Below are 13,636 nucleotides of genomic sequence, written 5' to 3'. Positions count from 1 at the left end.
TATTTATTTATTAGAGACAGAGAGAGAAACAGGCAGAAGGAGAAACAGGCTCCTTGCAGGGAGCCCCACGTGGGTCTCCAGGATCAGGCCTTGGGCCGAAGGTGAAGGTGGCTAAACTGCTAAGCCACCGGGGCTGCCCTATTTATATCTATTCAAAATACTGATCTAAATATGTTGCTTTTTTCCACTGTCCTATTGAACATATATTTACAACCACTAGAATGTAATAACTATTTTACTACATTTTAAAGTGATCTTTTGGGGTGCTTGGGTGGCTCAGTTGGGAAAGGATTGGACTCTTAATTTTGGCTCCAGTCTTGATCTTGATCTCAGGTTGTGAGATTGAGCTTGGGTCAGGCCACACTGGGCATTGAGCCTGCGTAGGATTCTCTCTCTCCCTCTGCCTCTGTCACTCCCCTCCCCTCAAAAAAAAAAAAAAAAAAAAAAAAGAAAGTAATTCTTTAAAAGTTAATTAATTAATTAATTAAAATATAGATTCCAAATTGTGCAGACTGAATTTAAGTCAGGGCAAGTGACTTCTTCAATCAGTATGTTGTTGATTGAAATAATTAAGCAAGTAACCCATAATAAGAAAGACTGTAAGCACTGGATTTATAGTGACTCCATCTTTCCTTGAGATAATCTGAGTTAGAAAAACCCCAAACAACCCTTGCCTTATTGATAGTATAAATGCTCACACAACAGAAAATTTAAAAGCTTAAAGTAAGCCGATATTTTATACTTGTCCCTAGTTTTCCTGCCGTACTTAGGTATTCAACAAATATCTACTAAACGGATAAGTAATGATTATTTTTATATTATCTTCTGTTTTTAAAAATATGTATTATTTTTATAATCAGAAAAAAGATAAAAAATCAGTTTCCCCATAAACCTGAAAATTGCAGCTAGACTTGTGTTTTTGTTCTCTGAATGTAATACTTGTTAAAATTCCAGACCTCCATTGAAATTTTAGCAAATAGTCCCAATCCTTAAATTAATGCTGATCATTCTAGGAATTGTTTCAGTGCCATTAACTCTGTTTACGTTTCTGGAGATCACTATTTCCTTCCACTGTGTAAGCGATATGGGGAAAACTCTTTGGATGAAAACTTCCCAAAGTTAACAGTTATCAAATTGAATTCTCTTCTACTACCCAGAAGTAAGAAAGCTACTAAGAAAACCATGTTAACATTTGGTAATTATTTGAGTAGAGAAGTTGTAACCAATTAACCACTCTTTATTAACTAAAATCCTGTCAACCTAAGTGAACACTGTGAATTTCACACTGTGAATTTGTAGTTTGCTCCTGGAAGTACCTTGGATAGTGGCAATCTTTTCTAATTGGTGCAGCAGCTGCCAGGCCCAGCCCACTCAGAACTACCCAGAACTTTGTCTCCTAAGTTTGTGTGCCCAAGTGGTGTTCTGAGTCCACTTAAACCTGTTTGCTTCCCTCAATCTTGCCTTCCCAGCTGTTCCAGATGTAGGGTGCTTCTATATGGATACTATTGTGTGGTTGCAGTCCATGTTGCTATGTGCTGCCTTCCTGGTAACCCATCCTTGATTTCCTTTCCTCAGAAACATTTTCATCATGCTTTAGGGAACCCCCACTGTACTACTTAAAACAAACAGACCCAACTCCTTTATATCTTTATCTTTACAGGTTGTTTCATTTGGGTTCTCTGGGAAGCAGACGCTAAAATGGAGTCAGGAGTTCAAGAGGTTTATCGGAGGGTAGCACGTGTGAAAGAAATAGGATTGGAAAGGGAAGACCTAGACTCCAGTGCAGGTCTGACCAGGTCTCAGTCAACCAGAAAACAAAGGCCGATGATTACAAGGGTTCTGCATGGGAAAGAATGGCAGGACCCCATGTTTCTGCCATCCTCAGTCACTGGCTGGAGCTGTCCAGGAAAAATGGGGCCTACCCTCAAAAGCTGAGGCAGATCCTTCAGGTGCTAACACCTGGAGGCCATCAGTCAACTGCATTCCTGATTGCGAACAGCAAAGTTTTTTTGAAGGGAGATCAGAGACATGCAACGTCAGTGCAGCATCTGATTCATTCCTCCAATGCCCCACTTCTGCGATCTTAAACACCAACATTCTCCCCACTCAACCCAATGTCTCACCTTTTCACCATTCACTCCCCTATTGTCATTATATGTTCTTCGATTTCATAATTAATATCCACTCCCTTATTCCTCCAGCCTTCTGTCAACATTTCAGCCACTCTTGATTTCACTGTTTTCTCCAAATAGGATAGATCTAGATTCCTATCACTTTACCCATTCTCTAGCCAATATTCTTTTTTTTTCTAGCCAATTTTCTTAAATTCTCTGCCCCTTTTCCCTAAGTGTCCACACCATAAAATCCTGTTATTTTATCTGCCTTCTTTATATACTCAAACTACTAGCTGCAGCTAAAGAAAAAAAATCATACAACGCCACAGATTAATGTCACATGGTTTCCAATCTTAGCCAGACCCTAAACATTATACAGAAATCCTATAATTAGGTACTTTTTCCTCACATGGCATCTGAAGAAAAATCTTATAATTTGTTTTGCAACATATTAAAGAGCATGATGGGAAAAGCATGGGCTTTGGGATCATATGAATTAGGTTTGAATACTAGCTCTTTACTATCTGTATGACCTTACTTCTCTAGGTCTTTTTCTCCCAATCTTTAATGGAGCTAATATTGACTGTTGATGAGATTGTTTTATTCATTTTTAAATTTTAATTCCAGTATTAATTAATGCGCAGGGTTATATTAGTTTCAGGTGTACAATATAATGATTCAGCGATTCTATGCATTACTCAGTGCTCATCATAATAAGTGTACTCTTTTTTTTTTTTTTAAGATTTTATTTATTTAGTCATGAGAGACATAGAAAGAGAGAGGCAGAGACACAAGTAGAGGAAGAAGCAAGCTCCATGCAGGGAGCCTAATGCGGGACTCGATCCCAGAACTCCAGGATCATGCCCTGGGCTGAGGGCAGATGCTCAACTGCTGAGCCACCCAGGGATCCCAATAAGTGTACTCTTAATCGCCTTCACCTATTTCCCTTATTTCCCCACCTCCTCCCCTCTGATGACCACATTTGTTCTCTATAGTTGTTTGTTTTTTGTCTCCTTTTTTCTTTGTTCATTTTTTTAAAAATTTCCTTTTTTTTACTTTTATTTTTAATTTTTATTTTGATGACAGATTGTTTTGACGATTACATAAAATATTTAACTGGCTTAGTGAGAAGTCTCAACTCCTTTAAAACATATATTCTGAAGTCTCACTACTGCTATCATCTGTACTCTCTGGAAAACCTGCCTTTCCGCTGAGTTCATCTCAATCGAATTCCATAATGTTTTGGCCATTTTAAGTTATTAAAACAGTCCTCTACTAGTGCAAGTTAGATAGGAGGCTGTGTGTATAGTAAAGGTATGAACTGCTTTCTTAAACCCCACCCTTCTCTCCATATACTTATTTTTCTGGTGTCTGAACAGGAAGACAGGCGGGGAAGAACTTATCTCTTTATACACTGTCAAGTTTGCTGTCCCCCGTCATTGTAAATGACTTTGCATCTTTTCTATAGGCTCCTTATGACCAGGTAGTGACCACAATAAATTCCATTCACAACTATGTCAGTCCTAAGCAGTTCCAGTAAATAGTCATGGGACCTGGGAAGATTTAACATTGTCTTTCGTTTGAATTCCATCCCTCCTAGCCTCACCTCCCACTCAAAGGACTGCTCCTTAATTAAGTGAATCATGTTTTACCTACTTTCTCATTGGCCATTGCAATTCAACTTTGGAGCCAAACGTACAGATGGGATTCATTTTCTGTATCTCCCAGGAATCATGGACTTGAGATGAGATATCCTTACCCTCTTGGCCCAGCCATACCACAGATGAGGAAATTGAGGCACAGACAGGTTGAAATACCTATACATCTTCTAGTCACGTTTGTATGGTTGAATGTATCTGCTAAGAATCCAATCAAGATTTTTCAAATCCATTGTCAAAAGCAAGAGTTTCTTAGCTTCCCTTTTTTTAATAATTATAAATGATTATTTGAGATTACAACAACCCACAATAAATTCAGTAACTTGTCATTTTATGATCTGGAAGAGGTTATAGATCACAGTCCTTGTAACACCCTTGATATACCAGAATTGTCTGTCCCTTGGAAATTTTTAGACTTCATTCACAAATCTGTCCCTCTCAAGTGGCAATTGTTCTTTAGGTGCTATTTCAATTGTTACTGGATAGTTTTTCTACATTTTGTTGGTTTTGATATTTCATATTTTTGTAAAAATTAACCTCTCTTGAGTTTTGCTCATATTATGCACAAGATATTTCTTCTCATTTTAAAATATTACTTTTATCCTCTGTAATATCACTCTTCAATTCTCTGGTTGTTTGCCCAATATGATAAATTTATATAAGAAAAATATATGTAAAATAGTTTAATCAGATCAGAGATTCATAGCCAAAGAGTTTATATATGCAACACTTATGTTTCATTTTTAATTAATATTTTTTGGAATGCAATGTTTCAAATGCGTTTAATATGATTTGATATGAAATATGATGTTTTTGGTACTGTTTGACTCTTCTGTGATCTAGTTTATATTTTTAAAAAGTCCTCTCCGAAAACATTAAGTATCTAAATTTCACCTAAGCAACAGTATTTACCCCTCACACACGCACGCATGCGCACAGTCACTATTTGCATTACTTACAAAACTATGCCTATTTATAACATTAGGCTTGGTAATAGGTAGTTCTTAGGCTCTTAAACCTGTGCTATGATAAATTTTAATCATTCTGAGAACTATGGATAGTGCGTGTGGGGGAATCTGATTTCAGTAATACTCAGAATCTATATGAATAAAAATATGGTTACAGTTTACTTCATATACGTAATATTCTCACTTATTTACGTTATTTTAATTGTATTAGATCTGTAGCCTTTCAAGTTTAATTAGTAGGAACACAAAAATTTTTATCTTTGGTGCCAACTGCCAAAATAGAAATATGTTTTTATTATTTCCTTTTACTCTGTAATAGGTGTTGAAGTATTCTACGTAGTCTCAGCTTCACATGTTCTTTCGTGTGTGTGTAGCAGCATGCCCTTCACATTGGTAAAAAACATGTAGGAAAATGAGCAAATGATTTTTTTTTCTTTAAACACTACTTGGAATTGAGTAGAAGTTGGCAGAGTTTTGAAATAATAAATATATTTTAAACTCACAAAGGACCACGATATATCTGTGATCATTCATTCATTTCTTGGAACTCTATAAAAAAAGTTTGGTGTTTGATAAATACTGTAACTGAATGTAACGATAAATCATGAACACAAGGCTACTTTGATATAGCTGTATAGCTTCTGATAATTCTTTCTGGAATTTATTATCATTATTTTTTAGGTTTCTTTCTGAACCTCAACTATTTAAGTTTTCTCAACTTGAATACCCAAACTACTCGAATGAGCTATGCACATTTAAATCAGGAAAAGGAATCACATCCTTCCATGTTTCTGTCCCCATCTATCCTCAGAAAAAAGCTGACCCGTTGGACCAACTGCTCATGATTTGGAGAAATAAATGGAACTCTACCGGTGGGAGACTGCAATCAGATGAATTATAACACAGATGTGGTAAGCAAGAGACTACACAACTAAATGTAACTTAACCTCCAAAAGTTTTAAGCAGTATTTCCCAACTGCAGAGTGTTTAAGTAGAAATAGGAGACCTTTGTTAGCAAACTTCCAGAACAGGAAGAAGCATCGCTGAACCCAAAGTCTTGTGGAGGGTAGGGACTTGCTTTTTAGTTTATCTCTGATTCTTGTGCCAGGTGTGGAACCCGCCTTCTTCTACAGCGCTCCACCAATATCTATACCCCCCCCCCTTTTTAAAAAGATTTTTAATTTATTTATTCATGAGAGGCACACAGAGAGAGAGGCAGAGACACAGGCAGAGGGAGAAGCAGGCTCCATGCAGGGAGCCCCGCGCGGGATTCGATCCCAGGACCCAGGATCACGTCCCGGGCTGAAGGTGGTGCTAAACCGCTGAGCCACCCGGGGATCCCTCCACCAATATTTATTAAATGAACTCTTTTGTATCGAAATGTCACGAGGATCCTAATACTGCCAATGAAAGGTAAGATCTAAGAAGAGGGCGCTGCACCCTTTGCCCTCCCCCAGGATACTCTTAGGAGCAACGTCAAGCTGTAGGTGTAGGGTGTGAAGAAGTTGCTTTGGTGCCATTTTGACTCCTTCCTCTCTGCTTATCTGAACCCCCCGGCTACTAGATTTTAATGCACGGCCCCGCCCTGAACACTCTGTTCTTTTTCTGCTTTTTCCTGCGCACATTCGTGCACGGTAGCTGTCTGCAACCTGCCCCCCCGCCCCGCCCCCATACAGCTCGCCATTGAATTTGAGAATTCCGGAAAAAAAAAAAAAAAAGACTTATTTTCTATCCCCCAAAGTCATCTCTCAACGATGTTTCTGCAGAGCATGAGGACTTTAATCCCAACCCCAAATGAGACGGGGAGGGAGTCCCTCACGCCCTCCCGGGCTGGCCTTTCACCTCCAGCAGTCAGGCTGCGGAGACGGGTGTCCACGTCTCCCTCCCAGGTGAGGGCCGGAGGGATTGCGCAGGGGGGCGGTATCGAGAGAGGCAGCCCCGGGCCCCGGTTCCTCGCACCCCCTCCTCGCGGCCTGCGGAGCGCGAGGACGCGGGGGGAGGGCGACCGCCAGGCCACCCCGCAGCAGGCGCCGGCCGCCCCGCGCCGCAGCCCCGCCCCGCGCCGCGCCGCGCACGCCTTATGTAAGCGCCCGAGGCCCCGCCCCCGCCAGGCCCCGCCCCGCCAAGCCCCGCCCCGCCAGGCCCCGCCCCCGCCAGGCCCCGCCCCCGCCGGCCCGGCTCGGGCTCCGGCTCTGCCGGCGCAGGGGGCGGAGAGAAGCCGCAGCTGCAACTTCGCCTGGCGGTTCGGAGCCCAGCGTCGGCTCAGCCGCGCACCCGGCCGCCGCCGCCGCCTCCCCGGCCCGGGCCTCTCAGCCCCGCGGGCTCGGCCATGGCAGCCGCCGCCGCCGCCGCGGCGAATCCGGCCCCTGCGCTCCCCGCCCGGCGCTGAGCGGCCGTTGCCCGGCGCGTCCCCCGCCCTCCCGCTCCCGCCGCGGCCGCGGGCTCCGCGCAAGTTTCCGCCGCCGAAGCAGCCGCGGGCGAAGGAAGGCGCGGGAGGACGGACGCGGGGAGTCGTGCGCCCCCGGCCGCCCCGGCCGCGATGTGGGGGCGCCTCCTGGCCCCGGAGGCCGGCGGCCGGGACAGCCCCGGCGGAGCCCGCAGCCTCCCTGCGGGTGAGTAACGGGACCGCCCCGGCGGGCGTGGGCGCCGCGGCCTCCCCCCCCCCCACCCCACCCCACCCGGGGGCCTCGGGACGCGCCGCCGCCCGCCCCCCGGCCTCCCCGGCCGCCTCCCCGGGCCCCGCGGGCTGACATCTGGCGCCGCCCGCCCCGCCCGCCCCGCCGCGCGCGGCCCCGCGTCCCGCCCTCCCGGCTCCCCGGGCCGCGGCCCCCGCGCCCCGACCGCAGCCTGGCCCGGGCCTCCGCCGGCCGCGCTTTGTTGTCCGGCCTCCTCCCTGCCCCCGTGGGCCGTGCGGCCGACGTGGATGGCGGGGCTCGCGGGGGCCCGGGCGGGGAGGCGGCGGCGGCGGCGGCGGCCCGGGAGGCCCGGGGTCGGCTGCGCCCACGCCCGCAGCTGCTGCCGGGGCGCGGGGGGCGGGAGGAGGCCCGGGGGGCGCCGTGCCCTCCGCGGGGGAGCCCGGGGACTCGAGCCCCGCGGGGAGAGCGGGTCACCCCCTGCAGCGCGCCCCGGCGTCCGCGGAGGACACGTGCGGCGGGAGCCCGTCCGCCCCGGGGGGGGGGGGGGGCCGGGGTCGCGCGTTCCCTGTGCGCGGGGAGCGGCGCATCCCGCAGCCACGTCCCGCCCGCATCTGCCCCCGAGTTGTGTAGCAGCCACAAAATTAGGGTAAATAGCCCCCCCCCCGCGCCGCCCCAATTCGAGATTTTTTTTTTTTAAATAAGGGTTGGGTTGGCCTGTGACAAGTTACTTGACACTGACGGTTCCTCCAGGCCCTTTGGATCTTGAGCCCTTTTCGAGAAGCTGAAAGTTATATAGGCCTTTTATGGGGGGGGGGGGATTGCCATAAATACGGACCCCAAATTTTTCCTACAATTTTAGGTGGTTCTGGACCCCCTAAATAACCTTGTTCCGCAAAATGTTTGAGTTCCACCTGCCCCTGGCATTTTGTAGACATTACAAGCTATTTGCAAAAAAAAAAAAAAAAAAAAAGGTAGAAGCAGTATTCGGAAGTGTGATTTTTTTTTCTTTTTTTTCTTTTTGCTAGTACTTCCTGCTATTTGAAATTTATCAGGCTCAGTTACTATTAACATTTCAAATAAGGAAGGTAATTAGGTTACAGTCTAGAAATTTGCGATGTGGTTTTTTTTTTTTTAAGGCATGTATAATTTCACCAGTTATTGGGGGGATGTAATTGACAAGTAGAAATTGTACGTATATTTCAGGTGTACAACTTGATGTTGATATATTTCAGGTATATATATATATATATATAGTGAAATGATCTCCGCAATCAGGTTAGCTAATCTATTCATTACCTCATAGAGTTACCATATGTTTGTGTGAGTGGTAAGAACGCTTAAGATCTACTCTCGGCAGATTTCAGGCATATAGTACAGTATTGTTGGCTGTAGTGATCTGTACTATCCTTTTAAATGGAGACATATGTAAATTTTAAAATCCAGAGTTAGATTTAAAATATTTCTTTTAAATTTGGCCCTGCAGCACTTTTAGAAATAATGGAATTTAATAAAAAAAATGTGAGTGGGAATTATTTCTGATAAGATGTATATTACTTGTCCCAAGAAGGGAAGACCCCAGTTAAGAGGTTTCTGATGCTTACTGAGTATTTGAGATCCTGCAATCAAAGTAACTTCAGTAAATGAGAAGACACTTCATTATCCCTAGGGGTTGGAGGGAGTGGTTTCAATTTACCTGTACATGTCAAAAGCCATCTGTAATATCTTTGTAACCTAACCTCTTAAAATAGATTTGTAATAATATGTTTGGAGATATAATATCACCCAATCATTGTGTCCATTCTTCCATTGTTTTCCATGAGGAAGAAAAACATCACAGTGCTTAGAAGTTACTGAAGGAAGGACTTTGAGGTTGTATTGCAGCTTCTATACCTTCACTGTAGCAAAGATTATAGTAGGAAATACTTTATAAACAGTACCCAAGTTGGAGGAATTTGGACAGGATATCTTTACAAAGCATATATTTTGCCTCAGTTTTGACAGTGATAAACCATTGGTAAGTCAGGACATGCCTTTCCAATAATTTTTTTTTTCATCTCTATGCTGAGTGGATTACTTTTAGTAATAGTGATGTAATTATTTGAGAGGGAAAGAGACAGAGACAGCGAGAGAGCACAAGTGGGGAGGAGATGGAGAAGGAGGGTCTCTGCTGAGCTGGGAGCCCGACTCCTGGACTGATCCCAGGACCCTGGGACCATGACTTGAGCGGAAGGCAGCTGCTCAGCCAACTGAGCCACTCAGGCACCCCCATGAGCGAATAAGTATTTAAAATTTAAAATTATTTTCTTTTTTTTTAAAGATTGTATTTATTTATTCATTTTATGTATATATATATATATATATAGAGAGAGAGAGAGAGAGAAGCAGAGACAGAGACAGAGACACAGGCAGAGGGAGAAGCAGGCTCCATGCCAGGAGCCTGATGCGGGACTCGATCCTGGGTCTCCAGGATCGCACTCTTGGCCAAAGGCAGGCGCCAAACCGCTGAGCCACCCAGGGATCCCCTAAAATTACTTTCTAGTTTATGAAGTTATCCCATAGATGAAAAACTTAAGTGTAGTTTTTCTTACAACTGGGCAGATGGTGAAGGTCAAGACAATGACCTCTGTTGATTTATATGGGGATTTATTTTCCTTTTAGAGAATTTGAAAATTTATGTTTGAATAATGTTCAGTATATCTTTTGACTAAATTGAGTGATTTTAGAGCTTTTCTGAAAACAAAGACTGTCTTCTGATTGAATTTATCAGCAATTATTTTTGGTCCTGAGGGCCAGTGCGAAGACCAGGGATAAGTAAATAATTTCTAGTATTGAAATGAGTTTATTTCAATATGTGGGTTAATTCTAGGTATCCTAAAACTGATTTGTTTATACAAATGTGTAACTAGACTAAGGAGAAAATGAAAGGTATAGAATCAACTGAAAATTCTGAAGGGAACTTTTTTAAGTAATGGCAGTAAAAACAAAAAGTAAGAACTAGTGTGGTTTGGAAAATACTGAACTTTTGACCTTTGCTTTAGGATTTAATTTTGTTTTGATACCTACAGTTTTTCAGCTGTATAGAGTAACTGTTTATGAATGTAAATAAGATGAATATGTTCTTAGATATTCATACAAAGAAGAAGCAAAAGCCCTCCTCCCCCTTTTTCTATTGGCAAGTATGGTTAAAAAGCTAATTATAAATAAAACAAGTGGTATTTTGATTGAGGGATTTGAGAATACCCTACTATTCAAAATGTATAATAGTTTCAAAGCTGGTTGAAGGATGGATACATTTCCCTTAGATTGTTTTGTTTTGTTTTTTAGAGAGGGAGGGGCAGAGAGAGAAGAAGGGAGGGAATCTTAAGCAGGCTCCACGCCCTGCACAGAGCCTGACTTTGGGGCTTGACCTCATAACCTTGAGATCATGACCTGAGCTGAAATCAATAGTTGGACGCTTAACTGGCTGGGCCACCCAAGCACCTCTATTTCCCTTAGGTTTTAAAAATCTAGTATGTTATAGTGATATTTTGAGTACTTATACCTAGTTATACTGAACTTGATTCATTTTATAAATCATACTTTAAAAATTTAATGTATTCAACCCTTATAACATATGGGGGTAGGATATGATACTTTTAAAGTAAGCTAAAGTAATAGAAAAGATAAGATCTGAAAAAATGTCATTTGTTTAGTGCCTTGAGCTTGAACTCTACCCTTCCTAGTTGGTGTTTTGCTTTAAGATGTTTAGTGATGTCATAATGATAGAGGTGGTAACTGGTATGATTACTTCAGATACTAAGGTTTTCTGCTGTGGTTCTGAATTAGATGGGTCTAAAAATACTGTGGTAACAATGAAACATAACTCTTTCACCTAAACTCAGTTGGACATGTTCTATTATAATAGGCATTGGGAGGTGAGGGGTGAATCTCAACTTTAGCGATGACTTCTGTGAAATGAACGTGATTAGTAATTGGAATTTGATCACTTCTTGGCTTGAATGAAGCTGGGTAATTAATCTAAGGCCAGGCGATAAATGGTGAGTTGACAACCACTATTGTCATGCTTGTGAATATTTCTGTATGTTGAGAACAGAAAGATTTTATAGTCATGATTTTTCTGACTGGATGAAATGTATGTGTATTCTGAGAAAATGATGAAGACATGGAGAGTCCTAGATAGTATTTTACTGAGTGATAGCTTAATTAGTGGGAACTAATGTGTAAAATGTGCATTAAAAAATGAACAGTGTCTCATCTAGATAACTACCAAACCTGCAATGAGATAGTAGTTAACTATTACTACTTTAAAGGTGTTCATGTTTTGCACTGTCAAAATAATATTTTGAAAAGTAAAATTTATCAAAAAGCATCTTTCATTTTAAGAGCTGGAGTGGTCAACGTAAAATGAACCTCAGATTGCTTTTCATACTAATATTTTACTTCCACTTTCTATTTTTCTTTAATTAAAAAAATCCATTGTTATTACTTAGCATAGTTGGCACATAATAAGTACTTGGTAAATGTTTGTGAGTCATTCTTTCAATAAATATTGTGTAGTAGGCTTTGTGCTAGCCCCTAGGGATGCATCACTGAACAAGAAAGATTAGATCCCAGCTCTAAGGGAGCTTACATTCTAGTGAGAAGGAAGCTATCTATAAGTAAACTAACAACAAGAGAATTCACCTGGTGAGTGCTATGAAAAAAGGGAAACTGGGTGAGATGGCCAAAGGTGGGTAGAGCTGCTTTGAATAAGCTGGTCAGGGAAGGCATTTCTGAGGAGATAATATTGAGCTGAGTCCAGAATGATGAGGAGCCAGACTTGGGGGGTGGGTGGGTGGGTACAGAAACAGCTCTATGGTAGAAATGAGAAGTTTGAGGAATATCAAGAGCCAGTGAATCTGGAACATAGAGAACAGGGATGTGAGGGGAGGGAGGCCTGATAATGTAAGGCATTGTAAGAAGTTTGGATTCTATTCTTTGTGAGGGGAAGCTAACTATGAAAGGGGAGGAGAGATGGCTGTTCATTCACTTGGGAGTGTCTACTATGAGGCAGACACTGTTCTATGTGTTGGGGAAACAAAGTAGACATTCTCTGTCCTTGGTGTTTACAGCTCACTCCTGGCTGTTTTGTGGGGGGGAAGAAATTGTGGAGAGGCAGGGGAGAGAAGAGCAGTAGGGAAGCCAGTAATAGGTTACTGCAGTAATTAATTGATGATAGTGGTAAGATTGGATTTGGAGAAAGGAAAATGGGTTTGGAAAATACTTGAGAAAGGATTTACTGAGGGTTTGGAGATGGAAAAGCAGGGAAAGAGGAATCAAAGATGATGTCTTAGTTTCGGCTTTGGTAATTATGATGGATGGTGGTGCCATTTCCTGAGGCAGGGTAATGTGGTAATGTGTCTAAAATTATTTACAGTAGTTAAGGAATGAAATTCTCTATTTTATTCTCTATTTTATTTCTCTAAAATTATTTACAGTAGTTAATGAATGAAATTCTCTCTATTATTTTATTATGTTGAGAAAGCAAAAGACTACTAGTTTTTGATTACTTAAAATTCACTTTTGATTTACATTCCCATCAACAGTGCACAAGGGTTCCCTTTTCTCCACATCCTTGCCAACATTTATTATTTGTCTTTTTGATAATAGCCATTCTAATGGGTATGAGGTGGTATTCATTGTGGTTTTGATTTTCATTTTCCTGATGATTGGTAATGTTGAGTACCTTTCCTTATACCTGTTGGCCATTTGTGTGTCTTTTTTGGAAAAATGCCTGTTCAGGTCCTCTGCTCATTTTAAAATCTGATTTTTTTTTTTTTTTTTTTGCTGTTGAGTTGTATAAGTTTATGAATTTTGTATATATTTTGGATATTAAGCCCTTATCAGAAGGGCATGGGGGGCGTGGTCAGTTAGGCATCTGACTCGATCTCAGCTCAGGTCTCAATCTCAAGGTCTTGAGTTCAAATCTTATGTTGGGCTCTATGGTGGGTGTGGATCCTACGTTAAAAAAAACCCACCTCATCAGATAGATGATTTGGAAATACTTTTCCCATTTCATAGGTTGCCTTTTCATTTTGTTGCTGTGCAAAACCTTTTTAGTTTGATGTAGTCCTGCTTATTTTTGCTTTTGTTGCCTTTGCTTTTGGTGTCAAATCCAAAAAAAATACTGCCAAGACCAATGTCTAGGATCCCTCTGTTTTCTTCGAGGAGTTTTATGGTTTCAGGTATTATATGCAAGTTTTTAACCCATTTTGAGTTGA

The 13,636-nt window shown here is 42.3% G+C and overlaps 1 protein-coding gene across 2 annotated transcripts in view; it reads left to right on the top strand.

Moving 5' to 3' along the window:
• Window positions 1–7,264: 7,264 nt before the first annotated feature.
• CEP85L (centrosomal protein 85 like) overlaps window positions 7,265–13,636 on the top strand; it is a 146,918-nt gene continuing 140,546 nt past the window's right edge. The window contains exon 1 of one of the 2 annotated variants that reach the window (XM_038526648.1): window positions 7,265–7,352. In XM_038526648.1, coding sequence (XP_038382576.1) covers window positions 7,280–7,352 — 73 coding nt within the window. In that variant the 5' untranslated portion in view covers window positions 7,265–7,279. Of the gene's footprint in view, window positions 7,353–11,164; window positions 11,414–13,636 lie in introns of those variants that run through there. The other variant, XM_038526649.1, reaches the window with a different exon arrangement.

Source organism: Canis lupus, chromosome 1 (genome assembly GCF_011100685.1).
Source record: "Canis lupus familiaris isolate Mischka breed German Shepherd chromosome 1, alternate assembly UU_Cfam_GSD_1.0, whole genome shotgun sequence".
In the NCBI taxonomy this organism is placed as follows: domain Eukaryota; kingdom Metazoa; phylum Chordata; class Mammalia; order Carnivora; family Canidae; genus Canis; species Canis lupus.
This window is presented reverse-complemented; position numbering and strand designations above follow the sequence as displayed.